At 43.1% G+C, this 19,352-nt stretch overlaps 1 protein-coding gene across 6 annotated transcripts; it reads right to left on the bottom strand.

Moving 5' to 3' along the window:
* Positions 1-87: 87 nt before the first annotated feature.
* On the bottom strand, positions 88-19,080 carry ATP6V1C2 (ATPase H+ transporting V1 subunit C2). Of its 6 annotated transcripts, none has more exons than XM_014251452.2 (14): positions 18,977-19,080; positions 17,932-18,149; positions 16,708-16,775; positions 11,363-11,448; positions 10,773-10,802; positions 7,194-7,288; positions 6,418-6,509; positions 4,700-4,798; positions 3,586-3,654; positions 2,572-2,664; positions 2,068-2,161; positions 1,644-1,741; positions 1,096-1,225; positions 88-288 (listed from the first exon to the last, which is right to left on the bottom strand). In XM_014251452.2, the coding sequence occupies exons 2-14, from the start codon at positions 18,058-18,060 to the stop codon at positions 193-195; spliced, it is 1,179 nt and encodes a 392-aa protein (XP_014106927.1). In that variant the 5' UTR covers positions 18,061-18,149; positions 18,977-19,080; the 3' UTR covers positions 88-192. The 6 variants fall into 6 exon arrangements, with proteins under 6 accessions (XP_014106927.1, XP_014106932.1, XP_014106930.1 ...); XM_014251457.2 differs by lacking the exon at positions 18,977-19,080 and adding an exon at positions 17,294-17,336 and having other exon boundaries at positions 11,363-11,462; positions 17,932-18,071; XM_014251455.2 differs by lacking the exon at positions 18,977-19,080 and adding an exon at positions 17,294-17,336 and having other exon boundaries at positions 17,932-18,071.
* Between the last annotated feature and the right edge of the window lie 272 nt (positions 19,081-19,352).

Here is a 19,352-nt window from a genome sequence, read left to right as displayed (position 1 = left end):
CCTCTGAAATATGTTTTTGTAAAACTATGAATAAGAGAACTTAAGTTGTAGTCACTGTAAAAATTACTAGAAGTGGTAGGAAGATCATCCTGCTACAGCATCTGCATTTTAATTTGACTTTCAGCAGCTAAAGGTTGTTTTACAGTAACATGAGTCTTGAAAATTAATAGACGAAGCTTGAGCAATTCTTCTTTAACTGCAGTCAAGAAGACTGAGGTCAATCTTGAAATAGACATAAGGATAGTATTCTTGATTACTCAGTTGTAACCCAGGGATGTCCATGCCAGGCTGTAAAAGGAAGTAATGGTTTCAGTACCAGTAAACCTGTGCAGTCCCAAGCTGCAGGGGATTGCTTTTGTGCTCCTTTCTCACAGGTGCAATGGAGCTTTGTATGTGCTGTGCTTAAGGTGGGGAATTCACCACAGAGAATAAGCTCTGCTGCTTGTTTCAGGCTGCCTAATGTAATTGAGAATTCATGCCTATGCTGTTATGAACTTGGAGCATTTTAGAGTGCTTCAGCTCTACAGCAACCCATCTCTGTTCTCACTTCATGCAGTAGGACCTGTGCTTGCTGGTTTTAGGCTGTTTTGAAGGCCTGCTAGCTCATTTATTGCTTTAGCCTGAATTGTTTTGAATTGTAATTCAGGATATGGGGAAGGAGAAAGCAAGTACTGCTTCTTGTTGAAGATCTAGGTTATTTATGAATGACAGCCTTTTACAGGGGACAAAGGCATCACTGTCCTAAGCTTTAGTTCCAAATTAATTTTTTTGCTTGTGTTGATCTGAATGTTTATAGTAGATTTTAAGCTTTTTACATAGAGTGGCCATAACTGAGCAGACCTATTTTGTTCTGGTAGCTGTAAACATCAGATGCTTTAACAGAACATGCAGGCAATCTCTCAGCATCTTCATCATAATCTGAGCCTACCCTAATCCAGTCTATAACCGACTGGGATTAGAGCTGCATCCAGGGCTCCTATCATTGCAAGATGTGAGAAGATGCATGCTTTAACCCCAGGACAGTGGGTTCAGTTCAGGACAATTCATTTGGCTGAGAGAGGCTACAGCATGTGCACTTGCAGTCCAAATACATACATCCATTATACTTGCTGCTGCAACTTCATCCAGGTGTTTGAAGACCAGGTTCAGGACGTCTCTCAGGCGCTTCACAGACTTCCTGTTTGGCTGCAGCAGCATTGCTTGGAAATTCACAGGGAGGCCATACCTCAGAACACAACATACATGATCATCAGCTGGGAAGGGACACAGCTGTCTGCTCCTGCCTTTCTCCCTCCTCAGCCTCCAGGCATGCCCTCTGTGGTGTGTTGTGGAAACAATGCTGCCTCTTACTGGAAAGCATTTCCTTTTTGAAGCCAAAAGTCAACTAAATAGTGTCTTCTTGTTTTCCCCTTCCCTGTAAGTGCCCCCAGAGAATCGTTTTTCATCAGATTCGTATGTCACCTTTTTTGTGGACATCCATATTGTCCCCTGTGAGCTCCTGGAGTGAAGTGTGTAAGGCACACACCTCGAGCAAGACAAAACAAGGTGTGTAAGGATTCCTCCCACAAAGGAACTGCACCAGGAAGAGAGCTGTACATTTTGACTTCCCCAGGAACCTCTGCCTGCACTCTGTGTCTACTCACCTCAGCACAGATTCAACAAAAACTCTCAAGGCTTTCACATGAATCCAAGCAACAAATGCTTCACTGAAATTCACCTTCAGCCAGCGTAGTAAGGGGCCCTGTGAGAACAGAACAGTGCTGTGATCCCTTCACTGAGTGAAGCAGCTCCATAGCCAACACTGCCACTGAGGCCATCATGGGCTGCTGGGATAGTTCCCAGGCAGCCTGATAGTAGCTCCCAGTCTATCAGAAACTCAAGTCACTTTGGGCAAATCATGTTATTTTTTCCATGCCCCAGTGTCTTAGTCACCCCAGGACACCCAGTTTTAATGGAACTCACCAGAGACTGTTCGAACCATAAAACCATTTCTGAGAGAGGTGCTTAGGCATGCTGGTAGCAAAGGCTGCCACTATGGGGGCCACCAACTAACAAGGTGCTACTTACATATTGTTGTTTCTTGTCAGAAGCTAATTTCATCAGCTCTTCCTTTTCACATTTCAGTTCCTTCTCATCATAATAAAATTCTCGAACCATGAACCTACAATTGAATGACATTTGCTCTCACAAGCCTTAGTCCAAGCAATATGCACACTCATTTTTTTTTTGCCGGGAGAAGCAGGTATGGGAAGTTGCTAGCCATTTAACAAGTTAAAGTATGTGGGGGGTGGGAGTTGAAATCACCCCAGACAGCTTTCTGCTGTCAGCAGAATGAGAGCCAAAAGGGCAATTCTAGGATCTGTAACTTGGAGCTTAAAGAACAGGATCACTGATTTTGCTACCACAGCTCCTTCCCAACCTGCCCTCTCAGTGGCTTTAGGACCAACAGCAACCCAAGCAGTCAAGAAGTCCTAAAACAAGTGATGGATTCAGCAAGCTGCACACACAATAAGCCTCACGTGATCCTCATCTCTTGCTGGCTTGTCCTGCCCAGCAGTCAGGGCCTCTTACCTGTTCTCCCTGGCTTTAGCCTTAAAGTCATCCATCACTTTTCTAAACAGGGTCACAGTGAAGAGTCCTCCCTCTGCATCCTCAGCAATCATTCTGTGGGAGGGAAATCCACTGCTGTGATTTGACATGGCAAACCCCTCATCCCTTTTTTACCTACCTCACTTTCCCCTTTTGCAATTATATTTTAGTTTCATTTATGATACTGAACAATGCCCTTCTTTTTGAAAACTGCTGTGACAGAAACAGGGAACAATGACTTGTCTTGCACTGGCTACTCTATTTCAATGTAAAACTCAATTTGTTTAGTTCCTGAACCAACTGTAATACACACACATTCTGCCTGCCTGATTTTTCTGTTTCCTGGTATCATTCCCCCAACTTAACATGCAGTTGTGTTTTTGAGACAGGCAGTAGGCAAGACAGCTTGTTTCTTTCTCTGTGCTTTCTACCTTCTCCATTTCAGGTAATACCACTGTCAGCTCTTGTGCCCTGGACTGGATCTCATAGTCTGCATGAGCTGAGCAATGGAATATTTAAGTCCTGTGAAAGATTTTTTCTACCTGAGGTGAAAGGATGAGTTAATATGGCTTTTGCTAGTGCAAATAACAGTATGCTGAATTATTCTATGCTACAACAGGAAGCAATTAAAAATGCAGATTTAGTTTTTCATCTTTTTATAAAGTACTTTCCATAAAGCTCTATGTGATTGCCTGTGTCTGAACTATACCTCCATTAATATAATAAATTGCCTGTTTTACACAAAAAGAAGCAGCAGCCTGGTTGAAAGTAAAAAGAAATAGATTACTGGAAAAGGGAACAAGCTAATTGTAAAAACAATTACTTTTTCTTTCCTCTGTGCTTTCTTTCAACAAACTAAATTGTATTTGAATTGCAAATACTTTAATGCGGAGCCTATGCATTAGACCAGTGATTTCCTCCAGGATCCACCAATTTGAGAGGCTGAATCATGACAGGGATCACTGAAACAAACACAGAGCTTGGAATTTCACTTACTTGGTGGAGCGAGGTACTACCATATCTGAGAGTGATTCATAGGTCTTCTGCCACTGTAGGTAGCTTGACCTTTGAGCAACACAAAATAAAGCACAGTAAATAAATACTATATACTGGAAAGCAAATGTTGATATATGTCGTTAATTAAGCTAATAACTTAGGTTAGAAGGGTTGAGCTCTTTGTGCTGGGTAATGTCATTAAGATACATTAAGCCTCTCCTATCCTTTCTTCTCCTAGTCACCAGCTGAGAAGATGCTTTCCTCAGTGCTACACCCTCAGTCTTCACTTTGGATCTTGGCTTGAGGAAGGGTCAACATCAGTAAGCTGATGGTGGGAAGAACATGGTATATACTTCCAGACTGCCCACACAGTATCCCATGCTCCAGGACACCTGCACAAACTGCCCATGGGTAGGTGTGCTACATCTGCTATGTGCAATCCCAGAGCTGATCTGGTGCTAGACTGCACTCCTCGTGAATGCCAACACTGTGAGAAAGGGAACAGGGGGATGGTAAGAGTTTACAAAGAGAGAAGTCTCTTTTTAGTGTGAATAAACTCAGATAATGAAGTCAACAAACTTAGATAGCTTTTTGCAACCTGGTTTTCAGAGACAGAAGAGTGATGGTGCTGTATATGTGTTTTGGGACAGGGCTATATGGAAAGGAAAAGTTTTGTGTAGGGCCCTGAGGAGAACATGGTGCAACTTCCCCATTGGTAGCAGTCATCCTATGTAAGGGCACTTACAAGGCCACAGACAGCAGAGAGAGACTGTGAGCTGAGAAGGTCTAATTCCTTTTAGAAACTGTCTATGCTGCTGTAAGCATTTATTTTAGCTCATACTATTCCTATCAGGAGACTGAGAACCCACTAGTAGTCATGGAAAAACCTACATGTTAATTGTCCTGCTCTAACTTTGGCACAGTCTTTGTCTCTCTCTTTTGTGCTAGTACTGCTCTTGGCAGAAACTCTTCTTTCTTCTTTGCTAAGGGCTCCACCTGTGCCCCAGTCAGGGCACTCATGTGCTGCCCCAACCTGACCTGGTATCACCTGGTTCTGGAGCTTAGGCCTGGGACTCAGTGCCACACGGGGTGTGTGCACACACTATTGCCTTACTTTGGCACCACGACAAGCAGCGTGATAAGATACTCGGAATTCAGAACAAAGTCTTCTTTGTGCACAATGTCTGCCAGGGTCCGAGTCAGCAGATTTCCCCTACAGTGAAGAAGACAAAGTAAAAATAACAGTAGCAGGAACTCCTCAGTGGAACATTGGAGGCATTGTGCTGTGGGTGGAAATGCTAACAGTATATACTGGGGTAGAAGAAAGCCCAGAAGGACATGGCTAAAGGACACAGCTACACTTCTGAAATGGCTGTTTCATTATTTTTACTACAACTAAAATAATCAAAAAGTAACTAATACTAAGGACACAATATTGGTGACTAGCAGGAGGCCAGTTTATGCCCTTTATGTAAAATTACACCGTTCTGCTGCTGTAAGGATGTAAATACTTGGGAAGTGCACATCTGCTCCCAGTCATTGCCACATCTTGTGGGAAGCACCTGCTCTCTCAGGAAGCCTGACCGTGCTGCAGGGAGTGAGCCATGTAAGTACAGACCTAAGCCATCACAGCAGCCTGGCATTCCTGGTCTGCTGTGGGCAGGCACACTGAGACACTTCCTGCTGAACAGCAGCAGGAGCAGTAGTCAGTCACACACAGGTGCAACCTGCAGGAGACTAAGCCCACCTGATCACATTAATTTCTAGGACATGTAGGTAGGCAGGGCTGGCCATATAAGGCCGGAAAGCACTAGGTGTTAAGAGGAGCTGCACTCCCTGTCGCTGGGCAGGAGTGAAAAAGGACCTAAAATAGTAGTTTTTGTTTGAGATTCACTGGGCCAGTCTAAATATTAACTAATTGGCTAGTTATTTTGCTAGATATTTGTTCAACCCAAGTTATTTGGCACTGTAGACACCAGAGTTGTCAGCATTTAAAGGTGGATGGAATGGTGACAGAAGATCGTCCCCGGCCATGAGGTCTCCAATCTTCTCCCTCCTCATGCTGCTGGAGCCCTGGCCAGCAGGCTGCCAGTGTGGTTGTGGTGCCAGGCAGCCACCTGTGCCCTGTGCCTAATCCTGAGTAGGAACAGTGGCACATATGAGCATCTGTTGGGTGAGGGCTTGCACAGCATCATCTAAGTTTCTTTAAATTTACTACTTACTGGATTTTACCAATCTCCCCAGTGATATCCTAGAAAAAAACCCAGGTATCAATGCTGACATAGGCAAAGACCATAAGCAGATGAAGACAGGAGAAAGAACATTTGGGAAGCCCGAGCAGTGCATTACCTGAACTAACGGGAGGAAAGAAAGAAAACAAAAATATAAGTGGTATGCTGGTGAGGTGCAGGATGAAGCAAGATAGAGCTGTTTCCAATGGGAGCTTTGCAAATGCTGCTCAGAACATGGGGCACAGCTCCATGTGGCAAAGGAATCCACTAGCTGACACAGTTCAATTAATTTCTAATTTGCTGAAGTCACATCAGAGCAAAACAGTTGACTTTTTCCAAGACTGCCTGCTCACACCGTCAATAAAATCCTATTAGGAACTTAGTCTCCCTGAGCTGATTTTGAAAATATGCTGACCACACCAGCTATCCCACCACCTGTTTTCACTGGGTCTCTGAATGCTCAGCATGTCCCAAAGGAAAAAAGTTGTTCCCACCAGAACACACATGGTTCACTGCACAGCAATGAACACACTGCACAGCTGTGAACACACACTGCCCTCATTTCAGCCATGCAACAGCATCCCCAGTGCAAAATACTTACATTGTTTTCTTCTCCAGGCTTTGCAAATTTCCTTTAATGTTGTTGTATGCAGCTGATCTGGCCTTTAGGTCTGTTTCTATTTGAGTCACTTGCTAAAACAAAGTGAAAAAAAGGAGTCAGTGCAGTGCTTGAGGCCTTGTTCTCACCTTTGTCCCGCTACTACAGCACCTTAACACAGAGACACAGCTGCCAGCTCCCCTAAAATCACCGAGAGAGAGCTTGGGGCCAGAGCTCCCCTGGGGCAAAGGCCCCTGTAGAAAGTAGTGCTCAGTCAGCTGTTGCTGTTGGTGTGCCAGAGCTGTACCTAAGGGGCAAGTTCATGGTTTTGTTACCTACGCTGAACAACAACACATCATGCCTTTCTGACTGAACTAACAATGTAAATAATTTATTCAGCCTGAAGGCATTTGATTTGTCAGACCAACAATTTCACAAAAAACATCTCCAATGTGGAGAATAATATGACACTATATGAAAAAAAAAAAGAAAATTAAAATTAAGGGGATTAAAGTGCAGAAAACGTATCAATGAACTCTAGTGAATCTGATAAAGTGCCATATACTTACAGACTGAATAGGTTTCAATATATGTATCATTATTATTGCAGAGAAATTAAAATAATATCAACTGCTTCAGTACAAAGTGTGTGCTTCTGAGCTTGTTCCTGCCCAAACCAAAGGCAAATCTCCCACTGACTGCCATGAGAGAAAGAATCACAACCAGCCAAAAGACATGCTTCCCCATGCTGACATCTTAAAATCATGAGTACAATTTACCTTTGTTAATGCTTCTGATATATTCTTCAGCGGCTGCTTTATGGGATATTTGGCCATGTCCCACTCAAACCGTGTCAAGTAGCTAATTAGGTCAACTGAAAATGCAAAGAGATGCATGAAAGCAGATAGTGTATCAGATGGCAGGTCAAGGTTTGAGAAGTAGTCCCCACTATAGCTTAGGCATAGCTTTGATTAACTTTAGAGTGTTAACTAGAAGCCCACCTCTCAATTATTATAGAGATTTTATCTAGAGCAAATATGCACAGATCCTATGCCCAATCTAATCAACTTCTTAAACATCCCCAAACTTAAAAGTTAAACCAAAAATCTTTTCTGCATTGCACCTAACAGTACAGAAAAAGTGTAAAATTATCTGTATCAGTGGGACACAGCAGTGTACAGCTATTCTTCACAGTAAAACAGTTTTGCGTAATCTCAGTCTTGTTTTCTGCAATATGCCTGAATTTAATCCCAACAACAGCTATCAGAAAAATACTTTGTGCCGAGGATCAGCAGTAATATTCAGGGTTGCTGAGAGCTTGATCAAAGGTATTAAGAACGTAGCAGATGTCATTTCTCTGTGATTCAGTCAAAAGCTCACTAGAAATCAAACAAATGCAGGTGTGATGAGGAATTCCTAATAGACTGCACACAGAGGTCTCCATTTTACACAAAGCTAGAGACTATATATTAGATAAATCAAATCACAGCATCCAAGAACAGAAATTCACAGCAAGGGTCTGTGCATGCAACCCCCAAAACAAGGCACCCTTGGACCACAGGAACCCAGGGCTTGCTTCCAGAATGAAGGGGAAATGAATGCATACAACAACCAGCCCCTAGAACAAGATGTTCCTGTTTCACTGTTTGAAGATCAAGGGTTCTTGTTGTTAGAAAAAATTTAGGTTTAGTACATTATGGTACCCAATAAGGAATTCTCCTCCAGCAGCTCATTAAATCAAACAGCTCTTTGTCTGAGTCCTGAGGGTCTTTGGATGCTGAACACACCACTACACAGTGCTCTTGCAGACCTTTATAGGATGCAGCAAAGTCATGCATCCTGCCACAACAAGATGGGCTGGTACTGCCCCCCAGAAGGTTAGGGAGACAAGGGGAAGGCCGGAGGCAGGGTCTCAAGGTCTAGACAAAGAAGCCAGAAGCACTGTCACCTAAAGGGTGGGCTACCTTCCAGACCAGGAGGGTAAAAATGGAGAATGTCTGGGAAGTTGCTCTAAGGTGATAGGGAACAAAACAAGCTCAAGGTGCCAAGTAAAAGGACATGCATGCTGGGGCCCTTCAGTGTTCTTTGCTGCCTTGTTCAAGGAGTGAATTCAGTCCCACAGCAAGGTTTGAGCACAATTTCTTATGGTCTGCTTTGAGGTTTAGAGGAAAACTTTATGAACCAAGATGCAGGAGAAGGAATGTGAAAAACTGTGTAACTGCCATACCACCAGACTGAGGGTACTCTGCAGTCTCATGTGATACTGAACACCCTTGGCAGGAGAGCACTATCCTTTCCATGGGCTTCTCTCACCCCACAACAGAGTCAGTTTACCCTATTAGATTTCCAAAGCATGGAAAGTCTTATGTTAGGAGAAACAGGCTTCTTAGCAAGAGAGAAACTGCCTGGAAGGCAGAGAGCACTTGCCTTGGCAGTGTTCTCCCCCTCTTTGAAAACCACAGCTGTGTCAATGACCCCCACATCCAATGGACAAGAGTCATAGGGCAAAGATCCAACCCTTCCTGCTAATATCTGATCAGGAACAAGCAAATTCTCCTGTACAGGGAGGGTGTAGAAAAGGGGCAACACTGCAGAAGATTAGGAGAGCTATGACACAGCTGCTGCATGCACAGCTCTCTATTGACGCTTGCTCGTGATCTCTGTGGGGAAGGCAGAGAGGTCAAAAGCACTTCAGCAACAAAGTTCACACAGCATTTCAGCACGGGGTACAGAACACAAAGATTTCACCCTGCTGCCTCTCTTCTAAGCTCATGTGTGTAGGCTTTGCAGACACAGGCTCTTTAAAGGCAGACACTGACCTATTTATAGCTGAAGAGAGATAAAAGTTCCCTGAAGAACTTCACATGGCCTTTCTATCCTTACATTTCTTGAATCTCAGCAGCATCCAAATGCTGGCCAGTTGAGCACAGCATGAGTTCTCAGCCCGGTTTCTCAAACTCACTCCTGAGTGAGCTTGCCAGTGCTAGCTGGCACTGGTGCAGGTTAGTTAAGCAGCCTAACCTTGGGGATGGCACAAACTACTGTCAACACACTAGCAGAGCTGTGTTTAAAATGCCAAGCAGCCCCAGCACCCTGATGCTCCTGGAATGTCATCCCTCATTTATGGATCCTGTCGAGTCACTTCCAAAAGGCTTCACAAAGCTGCCCACCCAGGACAGATGATTCCTACCAGCTCACAGCTGCCCAGGGAACCCACAGCCTGAATGTCTCATAAACTATCTTACACACCCAGCTCTAAAATGCAATGTTAAATACTTCCTTTCCAAAACACTTAATTCTTCAAAATTGTTATTTTTCCCATTTTGCTTTGTTTTGGGCTTACGATAGAGAATGGAATTATTCCACCACTTACCAAATTTTAATATTAATTTAGGTTAAACATTTCCATAAATGGATGAAAATTTGGTATGGATCTTTGAAGAAAAGCTTTACTTACATTTCAAGAAAGGTTGTTTATGCTGTAATGATATATTAGAAGTTTCTATATTACACAAGCACACATTTCCCCCTCTAAGAGAGAAATTTGCATGTGGCTGCTTTCAACCATTGTCCACTGGAAAGTTGAGTGTCTGTGTATGTGTGTGTGTGCAAGTTCATGTAACTAAAAGTGATGTATTTTTTACTACTTTGCAATTTTTTTCCTACAAATATAGCAAAAAACTTTTTAGACACACAGCCACGACCAAACTGTTTTGGGGGTTATATACAACTGAGCTACAGTCAGTGTTACTTAAAGCCATGGTAAAGCCTTGGTATGGTCGAACAGTATGAAACAGGACCATGCAGCAAGAAATTGTGTCTTACAATTTTGTTTCTGATTTCACAACCTCAAGGAAGCCTTCAACTTTATAATTCTTTTGTTAATAAGGAAGGGAAGGAGGAAGAATTGGTACAGTAAATTTGCTGATGCTTATGAAGACTGACACAGGAATATTAGGGGAATCCTCATAATACTAAAGCTGACTTCATTTTTTAAGACGCAGTCAATAATTTTTAAAAAGGTTAATGTCCTAATTCAATATGATTTGTTTAGATGACCAAACCCAGACAGAGGAAATTAGTAAGACATGCAAGTAATTTCCATAGCCTTCTAATACAACACATGCAGAGCTGATAGGGAAAAAAATGGTGTAAAAAGGGGAAACAAAAAAAAATTAACAAAACCTGTTGTTACTCAAGTCATAGGGATATCGTGATCAAGCTACGAGGTTGTTACTTGAGAAATCCATCGTAACCTGATCACTGTATCTCTACAACCAGACCAAGACTTGTGTCTAGCACTAATATACACAAATGCATGCATGCAACAACACCACAACCATCAGTTCTCAACATACTTTGGAGACATTTCATTTTATCCTTTAGCCCTGAAACACAGTAAGTGTGATTATTGTATTTCTCAAACAGTTGCACCCATCAAACATCAGGACATTTCTAAGAGAACTTCCTCCCCATCCTTTACTAATACAGGTCTGAAGTACAACATTGCAGAAAAGGGAAATGGAGTGTACACTCTTAGTTTATCCAAAAGCATTATGCTGCAAGTCTGTAATCAGCATGCATACCACATCCAATTTTATTGTATTTTTCCAGAATAACTGGGGTATGCAAATTACTGACAGATCACTGACAGTTGACACATAGCCATACAGAATGAGATTTAGGTGCCCTTAAGAAGTCAAGCCCAGTCAGGGCACAGAAATGTGCTAGATCATGTTAGGAGTGAACAAGGATGTCTCTTACTTTCATCTTCACCCCAAAGTTAGCTTCTGCTGAGAAAAATGGGAGCAGGCTAGACATGTTCTTATAAAATGTCGTTGGTGGTTGTTCTTTCTAAAGTGTGTGGGTTTCAATTTCACATATTCATATTCTGAAGCAAGCAAAAGCAGCATCAATGCATTTAAACCCCCACATTCACAGCACCTACCTCCATTGGCCAGAAGGTTTTCCTGGACTTTATCTTTTGAGTCTTCCATAACTTCTCCTATGTACTGGGCTATTTTCCTTATTACGCTTAACAAGAGAAACTTCGTTAGTGAAGAAACAAAATTATTACAAAACAGATTCACAGTGATCTGATAAACACAGAAATATACAAATAAAAAACTTCTGAAGCAGAGCAGGTTAGTTTGCAATTCAGAAAAATAAAAAAATCTAGGACACAATGCAGACCCTTTAAATACACTGATCTTGGCAAAAACATAGGTAACATCATTTTGCCTGTGCTCTGGACTTACAAAAGATCAAGATTCAGTCTTCTGTACACTCATACACATAGCAGAAACCAGAAGGCAAGAAAGGTGAGAAACTCATGTTTAAAACCCCCAAGGAAATTTAGGGAAAGGAGATTACATACAGACATTGACTGAAGATCTGTTCCATAGGATGCTAAAAAAGTCCTTAGAGTTCACTGAGAAAAGGTTCTCAGAAAATACTCAAGGGAAAATAGCAGTGTTATCTTGCTTCATGGGGATTTTTTTTTCTTATTCCTTTTCTTACAGGACTCTTTTTCTCTTCTCTTTTAGCATGGTGAACAAGACACTCCTTTAAGGTGTAGGAGAACTAGATTCAAATCCTTCTGTCCAATTCAGAGTAGTGATTTGTAGAGAGGCCCTCCTAGAGAACACTGTCTCCACTGTGCCACTTATTCTTTGCTTATTTTAAGAAATGGATTAATCAAATCCTTCTAGCAGTAGCTCCCCTTGTCTCTAGTCAAAGCACCTGTCTCATACAGGATGAGATACTTTCTGGTTATTTAAGTATCCTTTTACACTCAAAAATATTCACAGAATTTGGCCTGTAGTTCCCTAGCTGTCCTAGATTGACTACACTTTGTAAAAAAACCCAGCAGCTACAAGGTTACTTGCCTGACCATTAAACTAGCAGAGACACGAAGTGGACACAATCCTTGGCATTGTGACACAGAGAGTAACAGCAGGCTTCATTTCTGCTTCATTTATCTTTCCTTACTGAGGGGAGATTACTATAGCTGCAGATGAGCTGGAGACTGAAAAGGCATCTACAGTGTTTGGACAAGATGTGTTGCTGTGACCAATCCTGTGGTTTTCAAGAGCAGGAAAGGGACTTTGGGCAAGGTATAGATTCCAGGAAAGCATCAGAGAAGAGGATTTTTCTTTCATGTGCTGCAAAGCAATTGCATCTATCTCTGTTATTGTGAAGAAACTTAGAGTCTTGGGAAAGGTTTTCGAGTCCTATGACAGGTAGGAAAAATCAGATTTCTAATGTCAAGAATGCAGTACTTAAAATTTGTGCTGTTTGGGATAAATTCAGTCTGAAGAAGAGAAGATCTTCTTGTCACCTTTCAGTATATAAAGGGCTCTTATAAGAAAGTTGGTCAGAGGCTTTTTACCAGTGCCTGTAGTGACAGGACAAGAGGCAACACTTTTAAACTAAGAGTAGATTTTGACTGGACATAAAAAAATAACTTTTTTACTATGAAGGTGATGAGGCACTGGCACAGGTTGCACAGGGAAGTTGTGGATGTCCAGTCCCTGGAAGCATTCAAGGCCAGGTTGTATAGGGCTTTGAGCAGCTTGGTCTAATGAAAGATGTTCCTGCCAATGGCAGTAGGTTGGAACTAGAGGATCTCTAAAGTACCCTTTCAACCCAAATCATTCTTCTCATGACCCTGGACAGGCGCAGTTCAGAGTGCCTGTAGGAGGAATCTATGCCACTGTGCTCCAGTTCACATCCCTTTCTCAGAGCTGCTGCAGATTTCACCACCTGGCTGCAGCCCTGTAGGGACCCGGCAGCAGCTGGGGGTTGCTGGAGTACAGCAAGTGTTGCCCACACTCAGGCTGTGGGGGGCTTGAGGGATCCAGACAGAGGTTCCCTGACAATTGCAACTTTGCCAAGCACTTCTGCAAATTTCAGCTTGTAAATAAAGCTGGTTTTTGTCTCCTTCACAATGCTCAGAGAGCCCAAAGGAACTTGCAACAAGACAGCGTTGGTAAAACCATAACAGAAGGCTAAAGACATTATAGAGAAAGTAGTTCAAAGGAACATGTGTAAACCAGGAGCTTCTCCAAAGGGCCTGAGCTGTTTTCATTACTCTTGAGTGCATCTGGTGGCTGACCTGACAGGTGGGAGACAGCTCTGGCCTCTCTCCATGGATACAAAGGGTGGGACAGGTGTGTGCTCTCATGCACCTGACAGTCCTACCTGCCCAGGCAGGGCTTGGCTCTCTTCCCACCCACACATCCTGTGGTCCCTGCAGCAGGATACAGCCACATCATGTGTAATACACTGTGCCAGAGGAATGTTCTCCAGTCCTGCCTTAGCCTCTGTGCACATCCTGTGACATGCAAGCGGGATTCACTCACCCAATACACTTCCTGTGCAGACAGAACCCACCCCCTCCACACCACTGATGTCTGGGACAAATGACAGGAATCAGACTCCTGGAGGAACCCCACTGACTACACTGACATCCAACAATGGGAAGCTTTCACAGCCAACCATCAGATCTCTGCCTTTAGATGAGATGAATCCCATCTTGAGCAAATGTCATGATCAAATGATGCATTATAAAGAGTTTCAGCAAAACTGCTTCAAGAAGTAGTAATAAAAATCTATAAAGGGAATAGCTCCATTTAACCTACTATTATGTCTTGAGACTGTGATGTTTTGGCTCTGCAATCTGATTGCAACCCTGCCATGTCATTAGCTTCCAAAAAAAAAAAAAGTCTAGCACTCTTCAGGCGATAGTGAGAAAGAAAGGGTGCTATCCACCAGGCCTCTGAAATACAGCAGGGAGCAGAAGTCCTGCAATCTGAGGCCACTCCCAAGTATGCCACTGACCGAGGAGCAGAGAGAACCCCCGGGTAAGAGTGACCCAGGAGACTGCCAGCTTTTGAGAGAGCTCCATGCCACCACAGGATGACATGGAAAAACACTCCTCCTCCCTGTGTAAATAAATAATAAAAGTATGTGGAAACAATAGCTCCTGCAAACTCTTGCCCCTTCTCTGCTGTCCTGGCAGGAGGCAGTGCTGACAGGTTTGTGCTGCCTGGCGTTACTGGCAGCTGTGTTTATCCAGCAACAGTTCAGCAGGCAGCTCTTTCATGGGACCAGGAATATAAATGCTCAGGTCATCTGAAGAAGGCTTGTAACCCTCTGGATGCCATTTACTTCAACCAAGTGCGAGTGCTTGGCATTTTAACCCTTGAATCACAATGTAGACATAAAACCTGAGGGATTTATTTAAGACAAAACTATTTTGTATGTCCTTGTGGGACTCAATCTGCTAATACCTTCAATTATTCTGTTATTTTCTGTTACTACTTGAATGTTACTACTCTAATGCATTTTTCTTATTTTTCAAAACCTCTTTCTTATATTTAAATCTTAATGGTTACCTATCTTGACAGGCAAATGAGACAAACAGGAAGAGACCTTGCCTCAGCAGATTACAGTGGAAGGGCCTCACTGACCCTCCTGCTCCATGCCTAGAGCCCATCAGAGGGTAAGAGTCATTACTGGCATTAAAGGGACAATTAGTGGAGTAAAGTGGTGTTCAGCTTGAGCAGGCAGCTGTATCGTGTTGGCAAGTACAGACAAAGATAACAGAAGGAGTCAGTGAGCCTAAGGAGCTCCAACAGATATTTCACTTCTAACTGCCTTCCATGGTCTTACATGGATTCTGCAGTCAGCTTTTCAGAAGTCCTAACTCTTCACAAACCTGGGGATTAGTTATGCCTTTCTGAAAAATCAGTTCTGATGATTTCTGGAAGCCCTCAAACCCAGATCACACAGTTTCTTCCTATCTGCCACCCTGACTAAAGACACTAGAATCACAGAATATTCTGAGTTGGAAGAAATCCACAGGGATCATCGAACACTTTCCATTAGAACAGACAGCATGTATTTGCACCGTCTCTCCCCAAATTTGCCCCCATTTCCACTTCCTCAAGAATTTCTGCCAGTGAAGAAGAAGCTGGAACATGCTACAAAGAATATGGGGCAGTATTTTTGGCAGGGTCACAATGGAGATGGTTTTGTTGATAAATTAAGTTGCTCTGTCTTGCTTAAAGTCACAGAAAAGCAGTATGGTTTAGTTTTAGGTAGTCCTGTGAGGAGCAGGGTGTTGGACTCAATGATTGTAATAGGTCTGTTTCAACTCAAGATATGAATCATATTCTATGATACTAAAAGATCAATCTTGTGTGCAACCCAGAATTATCTATCAGATGCAATCATTCTAATACAACCCTTATGTAGCATCAGTACAATCAGAAAAAAAAAAAAAATAAAATATGGAGAAATGTATTCTAGCAGACCAACTTTCACCTGAACTGCCTAGCATAGATGCATACAGTTTATATCAGGGTTTCTGTATATCTTTGCAACTGCCACACAGAGATCTATGAAAGGATTGAGCATATTTAGACAAAAGAAAATGCTTATCAGTCCAGACTGGGAGAAAAAAGGCAAAAAGATCCAAAGCTTATGCATGTCTCTGTGACCAAAACTACATGTGAGGTAAGCTGCCAAAGCAAAAAAATAGATCAAAGCAGAAAAACCCAGCAGCTTAAACCTTCACTGCCTCAAAGTCTACCTTGTGCCATATACTATCTTAAAACTTGGCATTTTCTCAGCTTGCACATCATTCTTTTGTACACCCAGGTCAGTTTGTCCCAAAAGACAAACTTGCCAATTGTCATCAAGCAGATCATGTGAGTCTTTGCTTAATTAGGTTTGATGCAATATGAGTCAATATTCTGTTTTTTAAGGAGTTTAAAAGCCTGAGAGGGAGAGGTCTGGACTTCATTCAAAAGAATATAATCCTTAAAAGTCCTCTATCTAGTTGAAAAGGGATAAAAGGTTCAATATAAATATTCTGTCAAAACAAAATCAGGAAGGGCTTCACCTTCTCTAAGTGTTGCTTTATCAAGTTTCTGGATGAGATGGGAGGATGTTCTTTAAAACAAAAACAAAAGCACAAAACAGAACAAAATAACCCTACAACCCACCATTTGAAGTAGTTTCCTTATGAGAAACAGCTTCCCTAGCAGTGCCATTTGAATGGATTGCTGTGCTGACAAAGCTACTACTCAGCTAAATTTTAAGGAATGATCCTTACTTTATGATAACTCCATGACAGTCAACAGAGGGGTTAAACAAAGCCTAACCACTTTAGTCCAGTTGTAGTCCAGGCTGAACTGAGTCAGACCGAGGTGAACACAAGGACATATCATCCCATAAAAACAATGACATTTCTCATTTGTAGGTGGTAAATAAGATTTATTTTACCTTTCAGCAAAGCTATCAAGTTTTCCCAACTCATCTGACAGACCAACAAGAGCATCCAGTGTGCCAACCTGTGTAAAAGATGAGAATTAGGTGAAAGATCCACAACTCTGTCTAAGGCTTTTGTAGGCAGAGACTTAAGGAGACTGACTTGTCCTCAGTACATGTGAATTCAACAGTTTGGCAGACCTTTATTTACTTGGTGGAAAATAGTAGCAATTCCTTTGCCCAAGAACTAAGGCATAAAAATCCCTTTCCAATAAAGGGAAAAAGTATGTGTAGTCTCAAGATTACACATCAGTGTCTTTCTTCCTGTTTTCACTTCATCCTCTATCATCAAGCTGCATAGAATAGTCTTCAACCAGACAAAACAGTGACTGGAAATGCACACAAATAAAGCACATATACAAACAAGTCAGATGTACTGAGAGAACAAAGGGAAGCAGCACTTATTCAAAAGGGGGTGTCTGTCTGTGTTCTCTGTTATTACCAAAGCAAGTCTCTCACAATGTCATTTCTGACCAACATCTGCTTTTTGAATCAGTCAGTCATAACCCCATATTTATGGTATTGCAGCATATTGCCAAACCTTTTCGTGTAATGTTGCCAGCTCAACATTGTGTAGGGTCAATCTAAGGGAGAAGAAACAAATTTTATGTAGAACAAATAGGATGTGAATGGGCATCTTCAGATACTCCAAATGCTTTACCTCCTTCAACATAAGAAGACTCTCACCAACCCCAGTGGGGTAAGGTCCACAGATGGTAAAAATAAGGTCCATGGATGATAAAAATCATATCAATCTCAGGTGTGCATACAAAAAAGCAACAGTCTTTTATCTGTCAGTAATCTTGCAGTCATGGCTGTGGATAGTCAGCATTAGCAATGCATGTATTACTTTGATGACTAGGAGCAAATTGTACATGGAATGCAATAGATCAGTTATTTAACATCTCAACATATTCATATATGAATACGTCATGAATAACATATTCAACAACTCATGCTCCTTATACATGTACACTTCCAATGTGAAGCTCAGCTTCAGGCACAATTACGTATTTCTCTGTGATCAATTTTCAGTTGACTGAACACAACTCATCCCCCAACCACAGTCTCCTTCTACTGTCTGCACATTATCCCAAATGATAAGTTCCATATTTATCCCAAATTTAGCCCTGGCCAATGCTGCTGTATTGCCCATACACAAACCCCTTCCTCACTTACCTTTAAGTCTGGAATATGGAATTTACTGTTGCTGGACAGGTTGGATTTAGATGTCACAGTGTTCATTCTCTCCCATGCCTGCAGATTTGTTTTGTCTCCCGGGGCAGAAATTAGCCAGAACTCTGACATGATCTAATATTTTCACGTCACTGCTGGTCACTGCAGAAACTCAAAGCAGGTAAGTGGCTAAAAGAGCACCACACAAAATGTGTTCTTCCCTAAGAACAGAAAGAGTTAGAACAGATCACTGATTTCTTTTCTTCAAAAACACCAGGAGAGTGAGTCAGTTCTGTGTCTCAGGCTGAAATGGAACATGACCTTCTCCAGAATGTCACGGAAAGAGTGTGGCTGTTCCTTCCTTCTCAGGATTGTTCCATCCAGTTTCTGCCTGAAGAAATTAAGCTTTCTCCTCCCCTTTTCCCTCCCAGCCTGTTCCATTTGCCTTGCACTTTAACTTCAGTGCCTATTGGGGAGCTTGGGGGCTTCACCGAACCACCCAAATGTAATAAAGAATTTCTGCTTGATAAATATTCTCTCTCACATTGTTGGATATTTGCAAGGAAAAATGAAAGGAAGACCTCTGCTGAGCACAGAGGCCGCAAAAGATACCACTGGCAAGAAGGAATTTTGCTCTCCTCTATGTTTTTCCTTCCCAAGATAGGGAAGTCCTATCTCCTCGATAGGAAGGAGCTGGAGGAAGGCAAGTCCTGGCGTACAGGGACGGTATCGGCAGAGCCACACAGATGGAAGTGTGGCGAGAATAGAGGGACAACTACTAGAGGGAAGCAAAGAGATAAGGGCAGAAGAGCGAGTAGCTGGCACCAGACCGCAATCCTCCGTTCCTCCCCGAGAGCTCCCGCGGAGCATCCCCGCCGCACGCCCTCGCTCTCAGGTGCGCGGGACAGGGCAGGTGCGGTCCTCCGCCCCCGCGCCGGGCCCCGCCGTGCCCGAGCGCTGCCAGCACGGCTGTGGGGGGCTGCCGGGGCTCCGCGGGGCACTGACCGCTGCTTCTCCTGCCCGCTGTGTCACCTGCCCGCTGCTTTACCTGCCCGCTGCCTCTCCTGCCCCTGCCGTGCCCGCAGGCGCCGCTGCCCGTGCCCGCGCCGCTCCCGGCGGCTCCCGGCGCGGACATGCCCGGAGCGGCGGCCGGGCAGGGTCGGGGCGGAGCGGAGCCAGGCGCGGGGCGGCCGCCGCATCCACGGGTTGGGTCAGGGAGCTCACGGAGCACAGGGGGCTGCTGCACCGTGTGACCTAAAAGCTCTGTCACAGCTCTGACTAGGGCAGCTTTGCATCTTCTTGCTGTCTTTTAAACTGGCGCAAATAATGCAGAAGCCATTTGTTTTTATTAAACATTGACTACCTTTAGCAAATCTGAAGGTTTTGGAATAATTAAAGAAACTTCTAAGAAACTCTTGCTTCCG

This window comes from Pseudopodoces humilis, chromosome 3 (genome assembly GCF_049639895.1).
Source record: "Pseudopodoces humilis isolate 2021_Gansu_Grassland_sample_001 chromosome 3, ASM4963989v1, whole genome shotgun sequence".
NCBI lineage: Eukaryota > Metazoa > Chordata > Aves > Passeriformes > Paridae > Pseudopodoces > Pseudopodoces humilis.
The sequence above is the reverse complement of the archived record's forward strand: the minus strand, read 5'-3'. Positions and strand labels throughout refer to the sequence as shown.